Source organism: Phyllobates terribilis, unplaced genomic scaffold (genome assembly GCF_046119375.1).
Source record: "Phyllobates terribilis strain yellow unplaced genomic scaffold, ASM4611937v1 Scaffold_3099__1_contigs__length_90560, whole genome shotgun sequence".
In the NCBI taxonomy this organism is placed as follows: Eukaryota; Metazoa; Chordata; class Amphibia; order Anura; family Dendrobatidae; genus Phyllobates; species Phyllobates terribilis.
Window position 1 is genome coordinate 51,129 of NW_027365853.1, and position 21,930 is coordinate 73,058.

Below are 21,930 nucleotides of genomic sequence, written 5' to 3' on the forward strand. Positions count from 1 at the left end.
CCCTGCACCTGATGATGGAGTTTGTGCTGGAAACAGATCCCTGCACCTGATGATGGAGCTTGTTCTGGAGACAGATCTCTGCACCTGATGACGGAGCTTGTGCTGGAGATGGATCCCTGCACCTGATGATGGAGTTTGTGCTGGAGACAGATCTCTGCACCTGATGACGGAGCTTGTGCTGGAGATGGATCCCTGCACCTGATGATGGAGCTTGTTCTGGAGACAGATCCCTGCACCTGATGACGGAGCTTGTGCTGGAGATGGATCCCTGCACCTGATGATGGAGTTTGTGCTGGAGACAGATCCCTGCACCTGATGATGGAGCTTGTTCTGGAGACAGATCCCTGCACCTGATGACAGAGCTTGTGCTGGAGATGGATCCCTGCACCTGATGATGGAGCTTGTGCTGGAGACTGATTTATGCAGCTGATGATGGAGCTTGTGCTGGTGACTGATTTCTGCACCAGATGATGGAGCTTGTGCTGGTGACTGATTTCTGCACCTGATGATGGAGCTTGTGCTGGAGACGGATCCCTGCACCTGATGATGGAGCTTGTGCTGGAGATAGATCCCTGCACCTGATGATGGAGCTTGTGCTGGAGACGGATCCCTGCACCAGATGATGGCGCTTGTGCTGGAGATGGATCTCTGCACCTGATGATGGAGCTTGTGCTGGAGACAGATCCCTGCACCTGATTATGGAGCTTATGCTGGAGACGGATCCCTGCACCTGATGATGGAGCTTGTGCTGGAGACGGATCCCAGCACCTGATGATGGAGCTTGTGCTGGAGACGGATCTCTGCACCAGATGATGGAGCTTGTGCTGGAGACAGATCCCTGCACCTGATGATGGAGCTTGTGTTGAAGACGGATTTCTGCACCAGATGATGGAGCTTGTGCTGGAGACAGATCCCTGCACCTGATGATGGAGCTTGTGTTGAAGACGGATCTCTGCACCTGATGTTGAAGCTTGTGCTGGAGACAGATCCCTGCACCTGATGATGGAGCTTGTGCTGGAGAGAGATCCCTGCACCTGATGATGAAGCTTGTGCTGGAGAGAGATCCCTGCACCTGATGATGGAGCTTGTGCTGGAGACAGATCCCTGCACCTGATGATGGAGATTGTGCTGGAGACAGATCCCTGCACCTGATGATGGAGCTTGTGCTGGAGAGAGATCCCCGCACCTGATGATGGAGCTTGTTCTGGAGACAGATCCCTGCACCTGATGATGGAGCTTGTTCTGGAGACTGATCTCTGCACCTGATGATGGAGCTTGTGCTGGTGACTGATTTCTGCACCTGATGATGGAGCTTGTGCTGGAGACAGATCCCTGCACCTGATGATGGAGCTTGTGCTGGAGACAGATCCCTGCACCTGATGATGGAGCTTGTGCTGGAAACAGATCCCTGCACCTGATGATGGAGCTTGTTCTCGAGACAGATCCCTGCACCTGATGACGGAGCTTGTGCTGGAGATGGATCCCTGCACCTGATGATTGAGCTTGAGCTGGAGATGGATCTCTGCACCTGATGATGGAGCTTGTGCTGGAGACTGATTTCTGCACTTGATGGAGCTTGTGCTGGAGACTGATCCCTGCACCTGATGAGGGAGCTTGTGCTGGAGACAGATCCCTGCACCTGATGATGGAGTTTGTGCTGGAGACAGATCTCTGCACCTGATGATGGAGCTTGTGCTGTAGACTGATTTCTGCAGCTGATGATGGAGCTTGTGCTGGTGACTGATTTCTGCACCAGATGATGGAGCTTGTGCTGGTGACTGATTTCTACACCTGATGATGGAGCTTGTGCTGGAGACAGATCTCTGCACCAGATGATGGAGCTTGTGCTGGAGATTGATCTCTGCACCAGATGATGGAGCTTGTGCTGGAGACAGATTCCTGCACCTGACGATGGAGCTTGTGCTGGAGATGGATCTCTGCACCAGATGATGGAGCTTGAGCTGGAGACTTATCTCTGCACCTGATGATGGAGCTTGTGCTGGAGACGGATCTCTGCACCTGATGATGGAGCTTGTGCTGGTGACTGATCTCTGCACCAGATGATGGAGCTTGTGCTGGAGACTGATCTCTGCACCTGATGATGGAGCTTGTGTTGAAGACAGATCTCTGCACCTGATGATGGAGCTTGTGCTGGAGACAGATCCCTGCACTCAATGATGGAGCTTGTGCTGGAGATGGGACTTTGCACCTGTTGATGGAGCTTGTGCTGGAGACAGATCCCTGCACCTGATGATGGAGCTTGTGCTGGAGACGGATCCCTGCACCTGATGATGGAACTTGTGCTGGAGACAGATTTCTGCACCTGATGATGGAGTTTGTGCTGGAGACAGATCCCTGCACCTGATGATGGAGCTTGTGCTGGAGACAGATCCCTGCACCAGATGATGGAGCTTGTGCTAGAGACAGATTTCTGCACCTGATGATGGAGCTTGTGCTGGTGACTGATTTCTGCACCGGATGACGGAGCTTGTGCTGGTGTCTGATTTCTGCACCGGATGATGGAGCTTGTGCTGGAGACGGATCCCTGCACCTGATGATGGAGCTTGTGCTGGTGACTGATTTCTGCACCTGATGATGGAGCTTGTGCTGGAGACTGATTTCTGCACCTGATGATGGAGCTTGTGCTGGTGGCGGATCCCTGCACCTGATGATGGAGCTTGTGCTGGAGACAGATCCCTGCACCTGATGATGGAGCTTGTCATGGAGACTGATCTCTGCACCAGATGATGGAGCTTGTGCTGGAGACAGATTTCTGCACCTGATGATGGAGCTTGTGCTGGAGACTGATTTCTGCACCTAATGATGGAGCTTGTGCTGCTGACTGATTTCTGCACCTGATGATGGAGCTTGTGCTGGAGGCGGATCCCTGCACCTGATGATGGAGCTTGTGCTGCTGACTGATTTCTGCACCTGATGATGGAGCTTGTGCTGGAGGCGGTTCCCTGCACCTGATGATGGAGCTTGTGCTGGAGACAGATCCCTGCACCTGATGATGGAGCTTGTGCTGGAGACAGATCCCTCCACCCGATGATGAAGCTTGTACTGGAGACAGATCCCTGCACCTGATGACGGAGCTTGTGCTGGAGATGGATCCCTGCACCTGATGATTGAGCTTGAGCTGGAGATGGATCTCTGCACCTGATGATGGAGCTTGTGCTGGAGACTGATTTCTGCACTTGATGGAGCTTGTGCTGGAGACTGATCCCTGCACCTGATGAGGGAGCTTGTGCTGGAGACAGATCCCTGCACCTGATGATGGAGTTTGTGCTGGAGACAGATCTCTGCACCTGATGATGGAGCTTGTGCTGTAGACTGATTTCTGCAGCTGATGATGGAGCTTGTGCTGGTGACTGATTTCTGCACCAGATGATGGAGCTTGTGCTGGTGACTGATTTCTACACCTGATGATGGAGCTTGTGCTGGAGACAGATCTCTGCACCAGATGATGGAGCTTGTGCTGGAGATTGATCTCTGCACCAGATGATGGAGCTTGTGCTGGAGACAGATTCCTGCACCTGACGATGGAGCTTGTGCTGGAGATGGATCTCTGCACCAGATGATGGAGCTTGAGCTGGAGACTTATCTCTGCACCTGATGATGGAGCTTGTGCTGGAGACGGATCTCTGCACCTGATGATGGAGCTTGTGCTGGTGACTGATCTCTGCACCAGATGATGGAGCTTGTGCTGGAGACTGATCTCTGCACCTGATGATGGAGCTTGTGTTGAAGACAGATCTCTGCACCTGATGATGGAGCTTGTGCTGGAGACAGATCCCTGCACTCAATGATGGAGCTTGTGCTGGAGATGGGACTTTGCACCTGTTGATGGAGCTTGTGCTGGAGACAGATCCCTGCACCTGATGATGGAGCTTGTGCTGGAGACGGATCCCTGCACCTGATGATGGAACTTGTGCTGGAGACAGATTTCTGCACCTGATGATGGAGTTTGTGCTGGAGACAGATCCCTGCACCTGATGATGGAGCTTGTGCTGGAGACAGATCCCTGCACCAGATGATGGAGCTTGTGCTAGAGACAGATTTCTGCACCTGATGATGGAGCTTGTGCTGGTGACTGATTTCTGCACCGGATGACGGAGCTTGTGCTGGTGTCTGATTTCTGCACCGGATGATGGAGCTTGTGCTGGAGACGGATCCCTGCACCTGATGATGGAGCTTGTGCTGGTGACTGATTTCTGCACCTGATGATGGAGCTTGTGCTGGAGACTGATTTCTGCACCTGATGATGGAGCTTGTGCTGGTGGCGGATCCCTGCACCTGATGATGGAGCTTGTGCTGGAGACAGATCCCTGCACCTGATGATGGAGCTTGTCATGGAGACTGATCTCTGCACCAGATGATGGAGCTTGTGCTGGAGACAGATTTCTGCACCTGATGATGGAGCTTGTGCTGGAGACTGATTTCTGCACCTAATGATGGAGCTTGTGCTGCTGACTGATTTCTGCACCTGATGATGGAGCTTGTGCTGGAGGCGGATCCCTGCACCTGATGATGGAGCTTGTGCTGCTGACTGATTTCTGCACCTGATGATGGAGCTTGTGCTGGAGGCGGTTCCCTGCACCTGATGATGGAGCTTGTGCTGGAGACAGATCCCTGCACCTGATGATGGAGCTTGTGCTGGAGACAGATCCCTCCACCCGATGATGAAGCTTGTACTGGAGACAGATCCCTGCACCTGATGATGGAGCTTGTGCTGGAGATGGATCCCTGCACTGAATGATGGAGCTTGTGCTGGAGATGGATCCCTGCACTGAATGATGGAGCTTGTGCTGGAGACAGATCCCTGCACCTGATGATGAAGCTTGTACTGGAGACAGATCCCTGCACCTGATGATGGAGCTTGTGCTGGAGATGGATCCCTGCACTGAATGATGGAGCTTGTGCTGGAGATGGATCCCTGCACTGAATGATGGAGCTTGTGCTGGAGAGAGATCACTGCACCTGATGATGGAGCTTGTGCTGGAGACAGATTCCTGCACCTGATGATGGAGCTTATGCTGGAGACAGATCCCTGCACCGGATGATGGAGCTTGTGCTGGAGACTGATCTCTGCACCTGATGATGGAGCTTGTGTTGTAGACGGATCCGTGCACCAGATGATGGAGCTTGTGCTGGAGACTGATCTCTGCACCTGATGATGGAGCTTGTGTTGAAGACGGATCCCTGCACCAGATGATGGAGCTTGTTTTGAAGACAGATCTCTGCACCTGATGATGGAGCTTGTGCTGGAGACAGATCACTGCATCTGATGATGGAGCTTGTGCTGGAGACAGATCCCTGCACTTAATGATGGAGCTTGTGCTGGAGATGGGACTTTGCACCTGATGATGGAGCTTGTTTTGAAGACAGATCTCTGCACCGGATAATGGAGCTTGTGCTGGAGACAGATCCCTGCACCTGATGATGGAGCTTGTGCTGGAGACCGATCCCTGCACTCAATGATGGAGCTTGTGCTGGAGACAGATTTTTGCACCTGATGATGGAGCTTGTGCTGGAGACGGATCCCTGCACCTGATGATGGAGCTTGTGCTGGTGTCTGATTTCTGCACCAGATGATGGAGCTTGTGCTGGTGACTGATTTCTGCACCGGATGATGGAGCTTGTGCTGGTGACTGATTTCTGCATCGGATGATGGAGCTTGTGCTGGTGACTGATTTCTGCACCTGATGATGGAGCTTGTGCTGGAGACGGATCCCTGCACCAGATGATGGAGCTTGTGCTGGTGTCTGATTTCTGCACCTGATGATGGAGCTTGTGCTGGTGTCTGATTTCTGCACCTGATGATGGAGCTTGTGCTGGTGACTGATTTCTGCAACGGATGATGGAGCTTCTGCTGGTGACTGATTTCTGCACCTGATGATGGAGCTTGTGCTGGAGACAGATCCCTGCACCTGATGATGGAGCTTGTGCTGGAGACTGATCCCTGCACCTGATGTTGGAGCTTGTGCTGGTGTCTGATTTCTGCACCAGATGATGGAGCTTGTGCTGGAGACGGATCCCTGCACCAGATGATGGAGCTTGTGCTGGTGTCTGATTTCTGCACCTGATGATGGAGCTTGTGCTGGTGTCTGATTTCTGCACCTGATGATGGAGCTTGTGCTGGTGTCTGATTTCTGCACCGGATGATGGAGCTTGTGCTGGTGACTGATTTCTGCACCTGATGATGGAGCTTGTGCTGGAGACAGAGCCCTGCACCTGATGATGGAGCTTGTGCTGGAGGCGGATCCCTGCACCTGATGATGGAGCTTGTGCTGGAGACTGATCCCTGCACCTGATGATGGAGCTTGTGCTGGTGACTGATTTCTGCACCTGATGATGGAGCTTGTGCTGGTGACTGATTTCTGCACCTGATGATGGAGCTTGTGCTGGAGACAGATCCCTCCACCCGATGATGAAGCTTGTGCTGGAGACAGATCCCGGCACCGGATGATGGAACTTGTGCTGGAGATGGCTCCCTGCACCTGATGATGGAGCTTGTGCTGGAGATGGATCCCTACACCCAATGATGGAGCTTGTGCTAGAGACAGATCCCTGCACCTGATGATGGAGCTTGTGCTGGAGGCCGATCCCTGCACCTGATGATGGAGCTTGTGCTGGAGACAGATCTCTGCACCTGATGATGGATCTTGTGCTGGAGGCGGATCCCTGCACCTGATGATGGAGCTTGTGCTGGAGACAGATCTCTGCACCTGATGATGGAGCTTGTGCTGGAGACGGATCTCTGCACCGGATGATGGAGCTTGTGCTGGTGACTGATTTCTGCACCTGATGATGGAGCTTGTGCTGGTGACTGATTTCTGCACCTGATGATGGAGCTTGTGCTAGTGACTGATTTCTGCACCTGATGTTGGAGCTTGTGCGGGAGACAGATCCCTGCACCTGATGATGGAGCTTGTGCTGGAGGCAGATCTCTGCACCTGATGATGGAGCTTGTGCTGGAGGCAGATCCCTGCACCTGATGATGGAGCTTGTGCTGGAGACAGATCCCTGCACCTGATGATGGAGCTTGTGCTGTAGACTGATCCCTGCACCTGATGATGGAGCTTGTGCTGGTGACTGATTTCTGCACCTGATGATGAAGCTTGTGCTGGTGACTGATTTCTGCACCTGATGATGGAGCTTGTGCTGGAGACAGATCCCTGCACCTGATGATGGAGCTTGTGCTGGAGACGGATCCCTGCACATGATGATGGAGCTTGTGCTGGAGACGGATCCCTGCACCTGATGATGGAGCTTGTGCTGGAGACGGATCCCTGCACCTGATGATGGAGCTTGTGCTGGTGACTGATCCCTGCACCTGATGATGGAGCTTGTGCTGGTGACTGATTTCTGCACCAGATGATGGAGCTTGTGCTGGTGACTGATTTCTGCACCTGATGATGGAGCTTGTGCTGGTGACTGATTTTTGCACCTGATGATGGAGCTTGTGCTGGAGACAGATCCCTGCACCTGATGATGGAGCTTGTGCTGGTGACTGATTTCTGCACCTGATGATGGAGCTTGTGCTGGAGACAGATCTCTGCACCTGATGATGGAGCTTGTGCTGGAGACAGATCTCTGCACCTGATGATGGAGCTTGTGCTGGAGACAGATCTCTGCACCTGATGATGGAGCTTGTGCTGGAGACAGATCTCTGCACCTGATGATGGAGCTTGTGCTGGAGACAGATCTCTGCACCTGATGATGGAGCTTGTGCTGGAGACAGATCTCTGCACCTGATGATGGAGCTTGTGCTGGTGACTGATTTCTGCACCTGATGATGGAACTTGTGCTGGTGACTGATTTCTGCACCTGATGATGGAGCTTGTGCTGGTGACTGATTTCTGCACCTGATGATGGAGCTTGTGCTGGTGACTGATTTCTGCACCTGATGATGGAGCTTGTGCTGGTGACTGATTTCTGCACCTGATGATGGAGCTTGTGCTGGAGACTGATCTTTGCACCTGATGATGTAGCTAGTGCTGGTGTCTGATTTCGGCACCTGATGATGGAACTTGTGCTGGTGTCTGATTTCTGCATCTGATGATGGAGCTTGTGCTGGTGACTGATTTCTGCACCTGATGATGGAGCTTGTGCTGGTGACTGATTTCTGCACCTGATGATGGAGCTTGTGCTGGTGACTGATTTCTGCACCTGATGATGGAGCTTGTGCTGGTGACTGATTTCTGCACCTGATGATGGAGCTTGTGCTGGAGACAGATCTCTGCACCTGGTGATGGAGTTTGTGCTGGTGACTGATTTCTGTACCTGATGATGGAGCTTGTGCTGGAGACTGATCCCTGCACCTGATGATGGAGCTTGTGCTGGAGACCGATCCCTGCACTCAATGATGGAGCTTGTGCTGGAGACAGATTTTTGCACCTGATGATGGAGCTGGTGCTGGTGACTGATCTCTGCACTGGATGATGGAGCTTGTGCTGTTGACTGATTTCTGCACTGGATGATGGAGCTTGTGCTGGAGACGGATCCCTGCACCTGATGATGGAGCTTGTGCTGGTGACTGATTTCTGCACCTGATGATGGAGCTTGTGCTGGAGACAGATCCCTGCACCTGATGATGGAGCTTGTGCTGGAGATGGATCCCTGCACCTGATGATGGAGCTTGTGCTGGTGACTAATCTCTGCACCTGATGATGGAGCTTGTGCTGGAGACAGATCCCTGCACCTGATGATGGAACTTGTGCTGGTGACTGATTTCTGCACCTGATGATGGAGCTTGTGCTGGTGACTGATTTCTGCACCGGATGATGGAGCATGTGCTGGAGACGGATCCCTGCACCTGATGATAGAGCTTGTGCTGGTGACTGATTTCTGCATCTGATGATGGAGCTTGTGCTGGAGACAGATCCCTGCACCTGATGATGGAGCTTGTGCTGGAGACAGATCCCTGCACCGGATGATGGAGCTTGTGCTGGAGACGGATCCCTGCACCTGATGATGGAGCTTGTGCTGGTTACTGATTTCTGCACCTGATGATGGAGCTTGTGCTGGAGACAGATCCCTGCACCTGATGATGGAGCTTGTGCTGGAGACGGATCCCTGCACCTGATGATGGAGCTTGTGCTGGTGACTGATCTCTGCACCTGATGATGGAGCTTGTGCTGGAGACAGATCCCTGCACCTGATGATGGAACTTGTGCTGGTGACTGATCTCTGCACCTGATGATGGAGCTTGTGCTGGAGACGGATCCCTGCACCTGATGATGGAACTTGTGCTGGTGACTGATTTCTGCACCTGATGATGGAGCTTGTGCTGGAGACAGATCCCTGCACCTGATGATGGAGCTTGTGCTGGAGACGGATCCCTGCACCTGATGATGGAGCTTGTGCTGGTGACTGATCTCTGCACGTTATGATGGAGCTTGTGCTGGTGACTGATTTATGCACCTGATGATGGAGCTTGTGCTGGAGACGGATCCCTGCACCTGATGATGGAGCTTGTGCTGGAGGCGGATCCCTGCACCTGATGATGAAGCTGATGCTGGAGACGGATCCCTGCACCTGATGATGGAGCTTGTGCTGGAGACGGATCCCTGCACCAGATGATGAAGCTTGTGCTGGAGACAGATTTCTGCACCTGATGATGGAGCTTGTGCTGGTGACTGATTTCTGCACCTGATGATGGAGCTTGTGCTGGTGACTGATCTCTGCACCGGATGATGGAGCTTGTGCTGGTGACTGATCTCTGCACCGGATGATGGAGCTTGTGCTGGTGACAGATTTCTGCACCGGATGATGGAGCTTGTGCTGGTGACTGATCTCTGCACCGGATGATGGAGCTTGTGCTGGTGACAGATCCCTGCACCTGATGATGGAGCTTGTGCTGGAGACGGATCCCTGCACCTGATGATGGAGCTTGTGCTGGTGTCTGATTTCTGCACCAGATGATGGAGCTTGTGCTGGTGACTGATTTCTGCACCGGATGATGGAGCTTGTGCTGGTGACTGATTTCTGCACCGGATGATGGAGCTTGTGCTGGTGATTGATTTCTGCACCGGATGATGGAGCTTGTGCTGGTGACTGATTTCTGCACCTGATGATGGAGCTTGTGCTGGAGACGGATCCCTGCACCAGATGATGGAGCTTGTGCTGGTGTCTGATTTCTGCACCTGATGATGGAGCTTGTGCTGGTGTCTGATTTCTGCACCTGATGATGGAGCTTGTGCTGGTGACTGATTTCTGCAACGGATGATGGAGCTTGTGCTGGTGACTGATTTCTGCACCTGATGATGGAGCTTGTGCTGGAGACAGATCCCTGCACCTGATGATGGAGCTTGTGCTGGAGACAGATCCCTGCACCAGATGATGGAGCTTGTGCTGGAGACTGATCCCTGCACCTGATGATGGAGCTTGTGCTGGTGTCTGATTTCTGCACCAGATGATGGAGCTTGTGCTGGAGACGGATCCCTGCACCAGATGATGGAGCTTGTGCTGGTGTCTGATTTCTGCACCTGATGATGGAGCTTGTGCTGGTGTCTGATTTCTGCACCTGATGATGGAGCTTGTGCTGGTGACTGATTTCTGCACCGGATGATGGAGCTTGTGCTGGTGACTGATTTCTGCACCTGATGATGGAGCTTGTGCTGGAGACAGAGCCCTGCACCTGATGATGGAGCTTGTGCTGGAGGCGGATCCCTGCACCTGATGATGGAGCTTGTGCTGGAGACTGATCCCTGCACCTGATGATGGAGCTTGTGCTGGTGACTGATTTCTGCACCTGATGATGGAGCTTGTGCTGGTGACTGATTTCTGCACCTGATGATGGAGCTTGTGCTGGAGACAGATCCCTCCACCCGATGATGAAGCTTGTGCTGGAGACAGATCCCGGCACCGGAAGATGGAACTTGTGCTGGAGATGGCTCCCTGCACCTGATGATGGAGCTTGTGCTGGAGATGGATCCCTACACCCAATGATGGAGCTTGTGCTAGAGACAGATCCCTGCACCTGATGATGGAGCTTGTGCTGGAGGCCGATCCCTGCACCTGATGATGGAGCTTGTGCTGGAGACAGATCTCTGCACCTGATGATGGAGCTTGTGCTGGAGGCGGATCCCTGCACCTGATGATGGAGATTGTGCTGGAGACAGATCTCTGCACCTGATGATGGAGCTTGTGCTGGAGACGGATCTCTGCACCGGATGATGGAGCTTGTGCTGTGACTGATTTCTGCACCTGATGATGGAGCTTGTGCTGGTGACTGATTTCTGCACCTGATGATGGAGCTTTTGCTAGTGACTGATTTCTGCACCTGATGTTGGAGCTTGTGCGGGAGACAGATCCCTGCACCTGATGATGGAGCTTGTGCTGGAGACAGATCCCTGCACCTGATGATGGAGCTTGTGCTGGAGACAGATCTCTGCACCTGATGATGGAGCTTGTGCTGGAGGCAGATCTCTGCACCTGATGATGGAGCTTGTGCTGGAGGCAGATCCCTGCACCTGATGATGGAGCTTGTGCTGGAGACAGATCCCTGCACCTGATGATGGAGCTTGTGCTGTAGACTGATCCCTGCACCTGATGATGGAGCTTGTGCTGGTGACTGATTTCTGCACCTGATGATGAAGCTTGTGCTGGTGACTGATTTCTGCACCTGATGATGGAGCTTGTGCTGGAGACAGATCCCTGCACCTGATGATGGAGCTTGTGCTGGAGACGGATCCCTGCACATGATGATGGAGCTTGTGCTGGAGACGGATCCCTGCACCTGATGATGGAGCTTGTGCTGGAGACGGATCCCTGCACCTGATGATGGAGCTTGTGCTGGTGACTGATTTCTGCACCTGATGATGGAGCTTGTGCTGGTGACTGATTTCTGCACCAGATGATGGAGCTTGTGCTGGTGACTGATTTCTGCACCTGATGATGGAGCTTGTGCTGGTGACTGATTTTTGCACCTGATGATGGAGCTTGTGCTGGAGACAGATCCCTGCACCTGATGATGGAGCTTGTGCTGGTGACTGATTTCTGCACCTGATGATGGAGCTTGTGCTGGAGACAGATCTCTGCACCTGATGATGGAGCTTGTGCTGGAGACAGATCTCTGCACCTGATGATGGAGCTTGTGCTGGAGACAGATCTCTGCACCTGATGATGGAGCTTGTGCTGGAGACAGATCTCTGCACCTGATGATGGAGCTTGTGCTGGAGACAGATCTCTGCACCTGATGATGGAGCTTGTGCTGGAGACAGATCTCTGCACCTGATGATGGAGCTTGTGCTGGTGACTGATTTCTGCACCTGATGATGGAACTTGTGCTGGTGACTGATTTCTGCACCTGATGATGGAGCTTGTGCTGGTGACTGATTTCTGCACCTGATGATGGAGCTTGTGCTGGTGACTGATTTCTGCACCTGATGATGGAGCTTGTGCTGGTGACTGATTTCTGCACCTGATGATGGAGCTTGTGCTGGAGACTGATCTTTGCACCTGATGATGTAGCTAGTGCTGGTGTCTGATTTCGGCACCTGATGATGGAACTTGTGCTGGTGTCTGATTTCTGCATCTGATGATGGAGCTTGTGCTGGTGACTGATTTCTGCACCTGATGATGGAGCTTGTGCTGGTGACTGATTTCTGCACCTGATGATGGAGCTTGTGCTGGAGACTGATCCCTGCACCTGATGATGGAGCTTGTGCTGGTGACTGATCCCTGCACCTGATGATGGAGCTTGTGCTGGTGACTGATTTCTGCACCTGGTGATGGAGCTTGTGCTGGAGACAGATCTCTGCACTTGATGATGGAACTTGTGCTGGTGACTGATTTCTGCACCTGATGATGGAGCTTGTGCTGGTGACTGATTTCTGCACCTGATGATGGAGCTTGTGCTGGTGACTGATTTCTGCACCTGATGATGGAGCTTGTGCTGGAGACAGATCTCTGCACCTGGTGATGGAGTTTGTGCTGGTGACTGATTTCTGCACCTGATGATGGAGCTTGTGCTGGAGACTGATCCCTGCACCTGATGATGGAGCTTGTGCTGGTGACTGATCCCTGCACCTGATGATGGAGCTTGTGCTGGTGACTGATTTCTGCACCTGATGATGGAGCTTGTGCTGGAGACAGATCTCTGCACCTGGTGATGGAGTTTGTGCTGGTGACTGATTTCTGCACCTGATGATGGAGCTTGTGCTGGAGACTGATCCCTGCACCTGATGATGGAGCTTGTGCTGGTGACTGATCCCTGCACCTGATGATGGAGCTTGTGCTGGTGACTGATTTCTGCACCTGATGATGGAGCTTGTGCTGGTGACTGATTTCTGCACCTGATGATGGAGCTTGTGCTGGAGACAGATCTCTGCACTTGATGATGGAACTTGTGCTGGTGACTGATCTCTGCAGCTGATGATGGAACTTGATACACAATGATATATATCTCAGTGAGTGACGCTTCGTGGGCCTGTCATGTCGGCTGCCATTACTCTATTCAGAAGCAATCAATGACACCCTTTGGAGATGGTCCACGTCCATCTTTAGTGTCAGCCCCTTACTTTGGGGTGTTGAGAAGAATCTCCAGCCAGCAGGGGCATGAAGTGATGAATTGTCGGGAGTAGCAGACACCCCAACCTTTGGCAAAGCTGATGCGAACACTGTGGGGATCGTAAGGCCCATCCCCCAGGTCCGAGCGCCCCACTAAGTTAGCTGCTATTTCAGCATCAAACACTTTGATGGAGTAGCCGGGCAGAAGTTTGTGAACAGCCTGCCCAGGAGCATGGACAGGAGCCAGGGTGGGCGAGTTGATAAAGATGGGGTGCTCGCTCTGGTTATACACCCACACCTCCCCCTGCTCGTGGCTCAGGACCAGACCCAGGCCGATTTTCTTACGGGTCCGTTTCACTGTTTCATTGCGGGGCTCGGAGCCCTGGAACCCCAGGCACAATCCACTGGCCTTGGGCAGGTCGTGGAAGATGTGGATGGAGGATTCGGTGACACTGTAGAGGCCCCCCACACGTGTGCGGTGCTCCCAGTATGCCAGCTTGCACCAGTGACCATCACGGATGGAGCCTCGAGACAGAGTGGTGTCTGCAACGACCAAAGAAGAGACATCAGACTCCCATAACAGAGGTGCTGCTCCCTAAAGCCCATATTTTGGGGTCATTCCTATTATACTAGTATATACAATAGAAGGGGGGGTGGGCACCTCAGGTTGTTCACTAGACTGTAAACTTTTTGTGTCAGAGTTCCCCTAGATAACAAAAAATCTGAACAAATATTGAATATACAGTGCCTACAAGTAGTATTCAACCCCCTGCAGATTTAGCTGGTTTGATAAGATGCAAATAAGTTAGAGCCTTCAAACTGCAAACGAGAGTAGGTTTTATGAACAGAAGCATAAATCTTACAAACCAAAAAGTTATGTTGCTCAGTTGAATTTTATTAAATTTTAAACATAAAAGTGTGGGTCAATTATTATACAACCCCTATGTTTAATATTTTGTGGAATAACCCTTGTTTGCAATTACAGCTAATAATCGTCTTTTATAAGACCTGATCAGGCCGGCACAGGTCTGTGGAGTTATCTTGGCCCACTCCTCCATGCAGATCTTCTCCAAGTTATCTAGGTTCTTTGGGTGTCTCATGTGGACTTTATTCTTGAGCTCCTTCCACAAGTTTTCAATTGGGTTAAGGTCAGGAGACTGACTAGGCCACTCCAACACCTTGACTTTTTCCCTCTTGAACCAGGCCTTGGTTTTCTTGGCTGTGTGCTTTGGGTTGTTGTCTTGTTGGAAGATGAAATTACGACCCATCTTAAGATCCTTGATGGAGGAGCGGAGGTTCTTGGCCAAAATCTCCAGGTAGGCCGTGCTATCCATCTTCCCATGGATGCGGACCAGATGGCCAGGCCCCTTGGCAGAGAAACAGCCCCACAGCATGATGCTGCCACCACCATGCTTGACTGTAGGGATGGTATTCTTGGGGTCGTATGCAGTGCCATCCAGTCTCCAAACGTCACGTGTGTTGTTGGCACCAAAGATCTCGATCTTGGTCTCATCAGACCATAGAACCTTGAACCAGTCTGTCTCAGAGTCCTCCAAGTGATCATGAGCAAACTGTAGACGAGCCTTGACATGACGCTTTGAAAGTAAAGGTACCTTACGGGCTCGTCTGGAACGGAGACCATTGCGGTGGAGTACGTTACTTATGATATTGACTGAAACCAATGTCCCCACTGCCATGAGATCTTCCCGGAGCTCCTTCCTTGTTGTCCTTGAGTTAGCCTTGACTCTTCGGACAAGCCTGGCCTCGGCACGGGAGGACACTTTCAAAGGCTGTCCTGGCCGTGGAAGGCTAACAGTAGTTCCATAAGCCTTCCACTTACGGATGATGCTCCCAACAGTGGAGACAGGTAGGCCCAACTCTTTGGAAAGGGTTTTGTACCCCTTGCCAGCCTTGTGACCCTCCACGATCTTGTCTCTGATGGCCTTGGAATGCTCCTTTGTCTTTCCCATCTTGACCATGTCTGAGTGCTGTTCACAAGTTTGGGGAGGGTCTTAAATAGTCAGAAAAGGCTGGCAAAAGAGATCTTTAATCCACACATGTGAAGCTCATTATTCTTGGTGCCTGAACTACTTCTTAATACTTTAGGGGGACCAAACAGAATTCTTGTGGTTTGAGGGGTTGAATAATAAATGACACTCTGAATTAACTTTTTACGTTTTTAAAAAAAAAAAAAAAAAAAATTGCTGCAGTGCATTTCCCACTTCCAGGCTGATCTACAGTACAAATGTCACAATGCCAAGTTAATTCCGCATGTGTCAACCAGCTAAATCTGCAGGGGGTTGAATACTACTTGTAGGCACTGTAACCCAGGACCCCACATCTCCTCCTGCTGGACAATGCCGGTGTCTGGGTCAATATTCAGGGCTCCGCAGAGTATGAGAGTGTAAGCTCTATGTATTCCTGTCCCCCATCCGTACCGTGTAATCCTCGCACAGTATGGCGGCTGAACTCCTTCTCCATGAGCGCCACCTTACACAGGGCGGGACGGGCAGCCTCTCGTGTCTTGTTGATGGGCGAGGCAGACGCTTCTGCTCAGGGTAAAAATAACATGCGTGAAAAACAAGAGGTAAACCATGGACCAAGCCCCATATAACTGTGCTGATCATATCCTCCGATCTCTCCCATCATCATCAGTCCTCTCCCCCGTTATTCTCAGTCTTTCTGTTATTCTCAGTCCTTCTGTTATTCTCAGTCCTTCTGTTATTCTTAGTCCCCTTCTCCCATTATTTTCGGTTCTCAGTCCTGTTATCCTCCATCCTCTCTACAGTTATCCTCTGTCTGCCCTCCAGTTATCTCCCGTCCCCTCTCCCATTATCCTCCATCCCTCTCCCGCTATTCTCGGTCCTCTCTCCCATTATCCTCCATCCCTCGTCAAGTTATTCTCCGTCCCCTCTCCCGCTATTCTCCGTCCCCTCTCCCGCTATTCTCCGTCCCCTCTCCCGCTATTCTCCGTCCCCTCTCCCGCTATTTTCCGTCCCCTCTCCCGCTATTCTCCGTCCCCTCTCCTGTTATTCTCCATCCCTTGTCAAGTTATTCTCAGTCCTCTCTCCCATCATCTCCTCTCCCGTTATTCTTTGTCATTTCTCCTGCTATTCTCCATTTCCTCTCTCCCATTATTCTTTGTCCCCTCTCCCGTTATTCTCCGTCCCCCTGTGGTTATTCTCGGTTCTGCCTCCCATTACCCTTGGTGCTCTCTCCTGTTATTCTTTATATCTTCTCCCATTATTCTCCGTCCCCTCTCCCGCTATTCTCCCTCCCTTCTCCCGCTATTTTCCGTCCCCTCTCCCTCTATTCTCCGTCCCCTCTCCCGCTATTTTCCGTCCCTTCTCCCGCTATTCTCTGTCCCCCCTCCAGCTATTCCCAGTCCCCTCTCCCATTATTCTCTGTCCCCCCTCCTGCTATTCCCAGTCCCCTCTCCCATTATTCTCTGTCCCTCCTCCAGCTATTCCCAGTCCCCTCTCCCATTATTCTCTGTCCCCCCTCCAGCTATTTCCACTCCCCTCTCCCATTATTCTCTACCCCCCCTCCAGCTATTCCCACTCCCCTCTCCCATTATCCTCTGTCCCCTCTCCAGCTATTCCCAGTCCCCTCTCCCATTATTCTCTGTCCCCCCTCCTGCTATTCCCACTCCCCTCTCCCATTATCCTCTGTCCCCTCTCCAGCTATTCCCAGTCCCCTCTCCCATTATTCTCTGTCCCCCCTCCTGCTATTCCCAGTCCCCTCTCCCATTATTCTCTGTCCCCCCTCCAGCTATTCCTTGTCCCCTCTCCCATTATTCTCTGTCCCCCCTCCAGCTATTCCCAGTCCCCTCTCCCATTCTCTGTCCCCCCTCCAGCTATTCCCACTCCCCTCTCCCATTATCCTCTGTCCCCTCTCCAGCTATTCCCAGTCCCCTCTCCCATTATTCTCTGTCCCCCCTCCTGCTATTCCCAGTCCCCTCTCCCATTATTCTCTGTCCCCCCTCCAGCTATTCCTTGTCCCCTCTCCCATTATTCTCTGTCCCCCCTCCAGCTATTCCCAGTCCCCTCTCCCATTATTCTCTGTCCCTCCTCCAGCTATTCCCAGTCCCCTCTCCCATTATTCTCTGTCCCTCCTCCAGCTATTCCCAGTCCCCTCTCCCATTATTCTCTGTCCCCCCTCCAGCTATTCCTTGTCCCCTCTCCCATTATTCTCTGTCCCCCCTCCAGCTATTCCTTGTCCCCTCTCCCATTATTCTCTGTCCCCCCTCCAGCTATTCCTTGTCCCCTCTCCCATTATTCTCTGTCCCCCCTCCAGCTATTCCTTGTCCCCTCTCCCATTATTCTCTGTCCCCCCTCCAGCTATTCCCAGTCCCCTCTCCCATTATTCTCTGTCCCCCCTCCAGCTATTCCCAGTCCCCTCTCCCATTATTCTCTACCCCCCCTCCAGCTATTCCCAGTCCCCTCTCCCATTATTCTCTGCCCCCCTCAAGCTATTCCCAGTCCCCTCTCCCATTATTCTCTGTCCCCCCTCCAGCTATTCCCACTCCCCTCTCCCATTATTCTTTGTCCCCCCTCCAGCTATTCCCACTCCCCTCTCCCATTATTCTCTGTGCCCCCTCCAGCTATTCCCAGTCCCCTCTCCCATTATTCTTTGTCCCCCCTCCAGCTATTCCCACTCCCCTCTCCCATTATTCTTTGTCCCCCCTCCAGCTATTCCCACTTCCCTCTCCCATTATTCTCTGTCCCCCCTCCAGCTATTCCCACTCCCCTCTCCCATTATTCTTTGTCACCCCTCCAGCTATTCCCACTCCCCTCTCCCATTATTCTCTGTCCCCCCTCCAGCTATTCCCAGTCCCCTCTCCCATTATTCTTTGTCCCCCCTCCAGCTATTCCCAGTCCCCTCTCCCATTATTCTCTGTGCCCCCTCCAGCTATTCCCACTCCCCTCTCCCATTATTCTCTACCCCTCCTCCAGCTATTCCCAGTCCCCTCTCCCATTATTCTCTGTCCCCCCTCCAGCTATTCCCACTCCCCTCTCCCATTATTCTCTGTGCCCCCTCCAGCTATTCCCACTCCCCTCTCCCATTATTCTCTACCCCTCCTCCAGCTATTCCCAGTCCCCTCTCCCATTATTCTCTGTCCCCCCTCCAGCTATTCCCAGTCCCCTCTCCCATTATTCTCTGTCCCCCCTCCAGCTATTCCCACTCCCCTCTCCCATTATTCTCTGTCCCTCCTCCAGCTATTCCCAGTCCCCTCTCCCATTATTCTCTGTCCCTCCTCCAGCTATTCCCAGTCCCCTCTCCCATTATTCTCTGTCCCCCCTCCAGCTATTCCTTGTCCCCTCTCCCATTATTCTCTGTCCCCCCTCCAGCTATTCCTTGTCCCCTCTCCCATTATTCTCTGTCCCCCCTCCAGCTATTCCCAGTCCCCTCTCCCATTATTCTCTGTCCCCCCTCCAGCTATTCCCAGTCCCCTCTCCCATTATTCTCTGTCCCCCCTCCAGCTATTCCCACTCCCCTCTCCCATTATTCTTTGTCCCCCCTCCAGCTATTCCCACTCCCCTCTCCCATTATTCTCTGTGCCCCCTCCAGCTATTCCCAGTCCCCTCTCCCATTATTCTTTGTCCCCCCTCCAGCTATTCCCACTCCCCTCTCCCATTATTCTCTGTCCCCCCTCCAGCTATTCCCACTCCCCTCTCCCATTATTCTTTGTCCCCCCTCCAGCTATTCCCACTCCCCTCTCCCATTATTCTCTGTCCCCCCTCCAGCTATTCCCAGTCGCCTCTCCCATTATTCTTTGTCCCCCCTCCAGCTATTCCCAGTTCCCTCTCCCATTATTCTCTGTGCCTCCTCCAGCTATTCCCACTCTCCTCTCCCATTATTCTCTACCCCTCCTCCAGCTATTCCCAGTCCCCTCTCCCATTATTCTCTGTCCCCCCTCCAGCTATTCCCACTCCCCTCTCCCATTATTCTCTGTCCCCCCTCCAGCTATTCCCAGTCCCCTCTCCCATTATTCTCTGTGCCCCCTCCAGCTATTCCCAGTCCCCTCTCCCATTATTCTCTGTGCCCCCTCCAGCTATTCCCACTCCCCTCTCCCATTATTCTCTGTCCCCCCTCCAGCTATTCCCACTCCCCTCTCCCATTATTCTCTGTCCCCCCTCCAGCTATTCCCAGTCCCCTCTCCCATTATTCTCTGTCCCCCCTCCAGCTATTCCCAGTCCCCTCTCCCATTATTCTCTGTCCCCCCTCCAGCTATTCCCACTCCCCTCTCCCATTATTCTCTGTGCCCCCTCCAGCTATTCCCACTCCCCTCTCCCATTATTCTCTACCCCTCCTCCAGCTATTCCCAGTCCCCTCTCCCATTATTCTCTGTCCCCCTCCAGCTATTCCCAGTCCCCTCTCCCATTATTCTCTATCCCCCCTCCAGCTATTCCCAGTCCCCTCTCCCATTATTCTCTGTCCCCCCTCCAGCTATTCCCAGTCCCCTCTCCCATTATTCTCTATCCCCCCTCCAGCTATTCCCAGTCCCCTCTCCCATTATTCTCTGCCCCCCTCCAGCTATTCCCAGCCCCATTTCCCGCTATCTTCGGTCCTTTTCTCATTCACTTTCCTGTTATCCTCCCCATGATACCTGGTGCTGCCAGCCGGCTGAGGTGGTAAGGGTTGCAGCAGACAGTGGTGCCCTCTACACTCCTCCTCCAGAAGTTCTCGCAGTGGCTCAGGCTCTTGAGCTCAGTTGTGGTGCGGACGTCCGGCCATCTGTACAACCTGCAAACCAGCACCTGAGGCGGCAGCACCTGTTTGCCAGCACGCCCTTCCCAGGGCAACCAGACGCAGCCGGAGTCCCAGCGCCCCCGACTCTCCACTGCCTCCGACAACCGACACAGCTGTTCATCTTTTAGCTTCTTAAAGAGTAGGTGGGCCACTGGCCGCAGGGCATTGTGGTGGTCCTCAGGGGTTGGAGGCACCGCTTCTCCTTGACTACGGCTGGGTGTTGTGCAGCGCTGCTTCCAAAGCTGCCACACCAACAGAGAGCGTCGAGACCGCAACATAAGGTGGAGACGATCGCTTTTCAGGACAAGAGTGCTGAAAACGGGCCAGGAGAACCTGCAGGAGATGAGAAGAACCAGCGTCATTGTGAACCACCTCTGCATCCAGCCGCAAAGGGTCCGGTGGAAAGAGGACACTTACCGGCTCAGTCACAGGTTCTGTGTGTAAAGGTCCTGAACACAGAAGTAGCAGAGGGGCAACGGGGAAGCAAGTCATCCCACGTTACATGTGCAGCCACCAGGGAGCGCTGTCCTGCTGTAACATGGCACAAAGGAATCAGTGTATAATGCAGGATGTAACTCAGGATCAGTAATGTAATGTATGTAACAGTGACTGCACCAGCAGAATAGTGAGTGCAGCTCTGGAGTATAATACAGGATGTAACTCAGGATCAGTAATGTAATGTATGTACACAGTGACTGCACCAGCAGAATAGAGAGTGCAGCTCTGGAGTATAATACAGGAGGTAACTCAGGATCAGTAATGTAATGTATGTACACAGTGACTGCACCAGCAGATTAGTGAGTGCAGCTCTGGAGTATAATACAGGAGGTAACTCAGGATCAGTAATGTAATGTATGTACACAGTGACTGCACCAGCAGAATAGTGAGTGCAACTCTGGAGTATAATACAGGAGGTAACTCAGGATGAGTAATGTAATGTATGTACACAGTGACTGCACCAGCAGAATAGTGAGTGCAGCTCTGGAGTATAATACAGGAGGTAACTCAGGATCAGTAATGTAATGTATGTACACAGTGACTCCACCAGCAGAATAGTGAGTGCAGCTCTGGAGTATAATACAGGAGGCAACTCAGGATCAGTAATGTAAGGTATGTACACAGTGACTGCACCAGCAGAATAGTGAGTGCAGCTCTGGAGTATAATACAGGAGGTAACTCAGGATCAGTAATGTAATGAATGTACACAGTGACTGCACCAGCAGAATAGTGAGTGCAGCTCTGGAGTATAATACAGGATGTAACTCAGGATCAGTAATGTAATGTATGTACACAGTGACTGCACTAGCAGAATAGTGAGTGCAGCTCTGGAGTATAATACAGGAGGTAACTCAGGATCAGTAATGTAATGTATGTACACAGTGACTGCACCATCAGAATAGTGAGTGCAGCTCTGGAGTATAATACAGGAGGTAACTCAGGATCAGTAATGTAATGTATGTACACAGTGACTGCACCAGCAGAATAGTGAGTGCAGCTCTGGAGTATAATACAGGAGGTAACTCAGGATCAGTAATGTAATGTATGTACACAGTGACTGCACCAGCAGAATAGTGAGTGCAGCTCTGGAGTATAATACAGGAGGTAACTCAGGATCAGTAATGTAATGTATGTACACAGTGACTGCACCAGCAGAATAGTGAG

At 52.2% G+C, this 21,930-nt stretch overlaps 1 protein-coding gene across 1 annotated transcript; it reads right to left on the bottom strand.

Moving 5' to 3' along the window:
* Nucleotides 1-13,298: 13,298 nt before the first annotated feature.
* Nucleotides 13,299-20,803, bottom strand: LOC141247536 (mothers against decapentaplegic homolog 6-like). The gene is made up of 4 exons (XM_073669229.1): nucleotides 20,686-20,803; nucleotides 20,126-20,601; nucleotides 15,954-16,064; nucleotides 13,299-14,058 (listed from the first exon to the last, which is right to left on the bottom strand). Exons 2-4 carry the CDS (start codon nucleotides 20,544-20,546, stop codon nucleotides 13,523-13,525), a joined length of 1,068 nt encoding a protein of 355 aa, XP_073525330.1. The 5' UTR covers nucleotides 20,547-20,601; nucleotides 20,686-20,803; the 3' UTR covers nucleotides 13,299-13,522.
* Between the last annotated feature and the right edge of the window lie 1,127 nt (nucleotides 20,804-21,930).